At 37.0% G+C, this 5,533-nt stretch overlaps 1 protein-coding gene across 1 annotated transcript in view; it reads left to right on the plus strand.

The window, feature by feature from the left end:
• Positions 1-2,671: 2,671 nt before the first annotated feature.
• LOTGIDRAFT_233360 (hypothetical protein) overlaps positions 2,672-5,533 on the plus strand; it is an 8,766-nt gene continuing 5,904 nt past the window's right edge. The window contains exons 1-4 of the mRNA XM_009059367.1: positions 2,672-2,848; positions 3,874-3,923; positions 4,278-4,443; positions 5,043-5,276. Of these exons, the coding sequence (XP_009057615.1) occupies positions 3,903-3,923; positions 4,278-4,443; positions 5,043-5,276 (421 nt within the window). The 5' untranslated portion in view covers positions 2,672-2,848; positions 3,874-3,902. The remainder of the gene's footprint in view (positions 2,849-3,873; positions 3,924-4,277; positions 4,444-5,042; positions 5,277-5,533) is intronic.

Genomic DNA, 5,533 nt, shown 5'->3' on the forward strand with positions numbered 1-5,533 from the left:
CTGTTTCTCCCAATTTACTCAGGCGTAAATTAATATTAAGGTCCTCTTACTTTTCACAGCATATTGTGAAGCATATTGCAAGCAAAATGCTATAATAGGTTAGATGTCATGGATAAAGCGTCGAGTTGTTCGGATAGGACAATAAACTGAGACCTCAAGCGCTACAGGCTGTAGGCCCATTGTACACTGCTGGGCGCTACGCGACCGCATTAGCCCAATACCTGTAGATGAGCAGGACGTTTAGTTCCATTCGTTTAATATTTATAGGTTAGATAGGGAGTTGACTAATGACTAGGTATTGTATCCACGCAGGTAGGCACATATTTTACATACCAGAGCATATTATATCAGCAGTAACTTTAAAAAGGTCATAGTCCGAAACTTGTAGTCCTTATCAGCCTTATGAATTTTTACGATTTTCCTCTGATGTTTTTGACAACAGAGCCAGAAACATGAGACGTAATCAGTTATTCCTTAACACAAAGACTTTTATTGAGCAACCTCATATACCCCAACTTCATCGAAGCACGTTAAAGAACCCTCCACAGAAGGAAATTGAAAAAAGTAGGCTAAGGCCACTGTCCTGGCAAAATGCACACTCAATTCTCACTTTGGACGTAAAACTGCATTCGTTTCATTCTCAATGCACACTGCATGGCGTTGCCCGTCTTCATTAGATGCAGAAATATAGGACGTAAAACTCCATTCATATCATCTCCTTTTCCCAATTCACCGAACAATTAGTATGCCCCAAAGCCATTCGTATTTTCCATAGCCACCAATGTAACATCCCTGGTTCAACAGTATTTTTATATGAAAATACGTCAGCTGATAATGGTCAAAAGAATCCCTAAGAGTAGAGTGTGAAGAAGTCTGTTTCGGACTACGTTGACTCAAATTACACTCAAAGTACATAACATTAATAGGCTTTGTCCTTCAGTGAAATTATATACATGTATACAAACAATCATATGTATTTCTTAGGAGTATGAATAACTTCAAGTACATTTGTATACATTAATCCCTAAAGTATTGTGCACACTGTGGTAACTTGGTAATCTTCACCTACCGTGAGCGCCACGAAGTAAAAAAAACATGAATAAATAAAGACAGTCACAAGTTGTTGAAATATTGCTTTCTGACTAAAGTAGGCCTATACTACAACCACTAGGCCCACAAAACCTTTCCAAATTACTTTCTTCTGCTTATTTTACTAAATACAAACTATTAACACCACAATAGTTATCAAAAAATACTTTAACCCTGTGCCAGCGCCTTATACTGAACAGTAACTTTCAATTACCCTAATCTATAACCCATAGTTTGGTACCAATTTGAGAACCTGTGGCTCAACTACTATAGGGACTGCTTGAACCAAATCCAAGTACAAAAACAATGTATCAATGCAAGTATCTAAAAAGATAACAATCAAGGTAAAATGGTTCACAACTCATTCGATACACCCCCACTCCTTTCTAGAAAAATGTTTTGCACCCCCAATTGTACCCCCATCATAGATATATTTAAGAAATTTGAAGATATGTGATTATTTTACGTTTTTGCCCCTAATAAAATATGTGTCAGAATGCACCAAATCAATTCTATTTTTCCATAAATTTCGTGGGAGATCCCTCTCAGAAGCTTCACGAGAGGCTAGCGACTATGGCGCCTCCATGGAGTTTTGAATTCAGCCTCGACAGTTTTTCCCCATCGAATATATCTGCCCCCTATTGGTACTCCGGTTTAGGGAGGTGTTTAAGGAGGTGTTCTGTTGTGCAATCAGTTAGAGCGTTCGAAAATTTACAGAACCCCATTTGCATGGATACGTGGTCGAGGGTTCAGATCTGGTTCCGTTGACCTTGAATGAATGACCTTTCCTCATTATTTTAGTCCACCCAGCTGTAAACGGGTAGAATTAATCCGGGAAAGATCAATACCATGAGTTTGACCAAGGACCAGCTGGTAAAATGGATCCCCGTGAGCCTTAGTTGTTATCCTTGTTGTTTCTTTCTTAATTGCTATTCTGATATTTGTCGAGATCAGTAGCGTATTTAGATGTACATTTTTGGGCCATGACCCCTCCCCCCTCTACCTTCTCCCCGGGGGATAACAAATATGCTACTTTCACATCCGTTAGATTTATTCTCAAAGGGAGTTCTCGGATGTCTATCCGCCCCGATCTCTTCGATGAAATCCCCGCTACGTCACTGAGATACATGTATAACCTCTGAGACGTTCAAAAGGCTGTGATGTGGGTTGAAGAGGCAGCACCTAGTCGTTAGGAACGGTTCGTTAGAAAGCTACCATTAGATGTATATCAATATACTATATTAGAAAGCTAGTTCTGCTGTCCTGTTAAAATTTTCCTCATTGCATTACCCGTATTTAGTCCACAAGGTACACCAATTAAGTCATCATCATCTTGATTTATGTTTCATCTGGTTATCTTTGGAAAGATAAACCTAGAAAATATCAACTAAAGATAAGAGAACTTTACTCATTTCATTACATTTCGTAATTTCTATAAATCGCTTAGGTATTTATTTAGTCATCAAGCCGAGATTTACATAAGAAATTTATATAGTCTATGCATATTGTCTAATCACTGAAACCCAATAGGGTATTTTCTTTTCCTTGAATTTCAAATTTCTCAGAGAGTTTTATATTTATAAAAAATATTATGGGGTTTTTACACCGACGGATTTGACCAATTACAGATCCTTATTTCGGCAGATGATCATACGATGTGCTTAAAATAGAACTTTCTTAAGAAAGGTACATGTTAGTAAATATATTTTAATATAGTTTTAGTTGGTATTATTCGGTAACCAGCAGCATTGTCTTTCACGTAAGTTGTCTCTTAAGAAATCCTGTGTTTAATTATGATATATTAGCTCAATGTTATCTTTTAAAGGGATTGTAAAGAAGTTTTCTGAATTTTTTTTATGTGTATCGGGGACATGGATAGCATCAATTCGCACCATTCCAATTTTCAACTTGACATCTGTGGTTCCTGCTATTCTAATAAAACTAAGTGCTTGATGAATTACGAATCGCATATTTTACGATTAGTGACACCAATTTTTAGTAGGATAGCAGGGACCACAGATGTCTGATTGAAAATTGGAATGATTGAAACTGATGCCCCAACTGTGTCCCCGATACACATAAAAACTGGGGAAAACCTATTTTAAACCCCTTTATGAAATCACGTCTTCTATCATATTAATATAATAATAATTAGCTCAATGTTATCTTTTAAATAGGGGTATACATGTATAAGTATTATATTTGGGTGTCCAGGCAAATCAAGATAACATTTATTACTGTCGTCGCCATCTTGGAGTGAAACGGGAAGTTTTGGACTATATACATAATAATATACAGTTTCGAATTTATTGATAACATTTTCTTTGCTACCTTGATTTAATGAAGGTGACCCAGACAAAGCTCTGAGAATGGCGAGTGACTCAAATTCTTAAATGACATCAGGTTTCGGTAGTAAGTGATTTAGATTAGCTTCTGAAACGTATATTACGATTACCATAAATGATAAAAAATTATGTTTGAGCTTATAAACATCTAATATATCACTACATATAATATGTACTCACACAATTTTAGCGTACTTGTATATTGTCATCCATCTCGTCAATCACAAGGGCAAAGTGTCTAGTTGTTCAGACAGTAACTACCGGTAGCATCATAGTGTTCAGAATATGAACATTATATGCTATCGGTGCTTAAGGAACATGTGATATCATTACCCACTTTTCTTGAATCACTGAAGTTACAATTTGTGAATGCAGCTATTCGATTCGATTGTAGTCTAGCGAATACAGCCAATAATTAAATCTATGATCTTTCATTTAGGAATTTTTATGTAATATTGAACTACAAACATGCCGAGACATATGCCATGGGTATGTATTTTGCCTTCACTTCAACAACTTTGTCAGTAGTTCGATTTATCAGTGTAAGGATAATACTATTTAAAATTGAATGAAATTCAATATTTAAACCCTCAAAATTGTCCATGAGATGCATGCTTCGAGACCTCCAGGATTGTTTTTCCTATAACAGAATTTTTCAGTGCAACCCCAACACCAAATTTCAAAGTACTTGGTGCATGTCAAAGGGACTGAAGTGAAAGTAGGCTAATGGAGCTGCCTTGACACAATTTCCGTTGCTGTACTCTGCTTGGCTTTGTCCGTCATCATTTGCCCAATTTTCTATGCAGAACAGTGGGGTAGAAAATTCAATTTCATATTATGTAGAATTCCAGAAAAAAGAAAGAGAACAAACAACGGGTGGAGCGACAAATGGAGAATGAAGAGAGACAGGAAAGAAGAACTGGGAGTCAAACCCTGCATGAACCTAAATGGTACAGTACTGGAGATATAAACCGACAACCTCGTCGATTTAATTCCATGCCATCCATAAGTAAGATCTATTATTATCGGGTAGAATAAAAATCCGTATAAGTAAAACAATTCCAGTAACCAAAAATCTGGCAATAAGAGTACATGTATAGTAGTGGACTCCTCAAACAAGGGGTGCCAACAGGTGTTTCAGACAGAGTAGGTATGGTCTGCTTCGCGCAAGACAACCGCCACTACAATAATGGTCAACATCAAAAGATATATTTGTTTAGGTCCACGGTAAATGTGAAGCGTATATTCTTATCATCCTTTTCTGTGTGGCCATCTGCCCGACCGTCGATTCGTCAGTCCGTCTACATTTTGTTAGTAAACCCAAGAATATCATGATTCCTTAAATACACGTGTAGTTATTGCCCCTGTTCTTCGAAACAAGTTTTAATCTTACATGCCCTTTATTATAGCATAAGAATAGACAAGTCGTCATTTTAAATTTCGAACGCAGATAATTCTGGACATTCATAAAAGGCTCAAATTTCGATGATGAGCTGAAAACATTATTATTGATTAGCTTAGCTGAAATTCTGAGAGTGAGAGACCAAGGTTTGATTGGTCAAACGGATGGCGAACTTGTCTCTTAAATGAGTTTTAACAATTTTTCAGATGGTGATGCACTAGATTACAGAATGTTACATGATTTGTTAGGTTACCAGTTACAGAAAGATACATCCAATTCAAAATCTCAAGAGCGGTTTGATTTGATAGAACAAAGACAAGATTACACGAATAGTTTAGTTCAGAATTTATGCCGGTCGGTTGAATCCCTGTTACAAATGGCGGACGATGACCTATTTTATAAGAGTGATTACGACGACTGTGACGATGACCTTATTTCAGGTAAAGAAAAAAGAAAACTCACTAAATTTTAATGAAAGTTCGAAATTATACTTTCTACTTACTATAGCACACTTCACACACCCGTAGCGACAGTGGGTCAAGGTGGGGTAATGCCCCCCGAAAATATGGATTCACTCTCTAAAAACATCATGATACCCGACCAATTCCATTACTGCAACTACACACCATACACCATTGTACCTCCAGATATAATTACTTGCCCCTCTTGATACATAACTCCCCCCCCCCCCCCCCCC

The sequence above is a fragment of the Lottia gigantea genome, assembly GCF_000327385.1.
Source record: "Lottia gigantea unplaced genomic scaffold LOTGIsca_39, whole genome shotgun sequence".
Lineage (NCBI taxonomy): Eukaryota > Metazoa > Mollusca > Gastropoda > Lottiidae > Lottia > Lottia gigantea.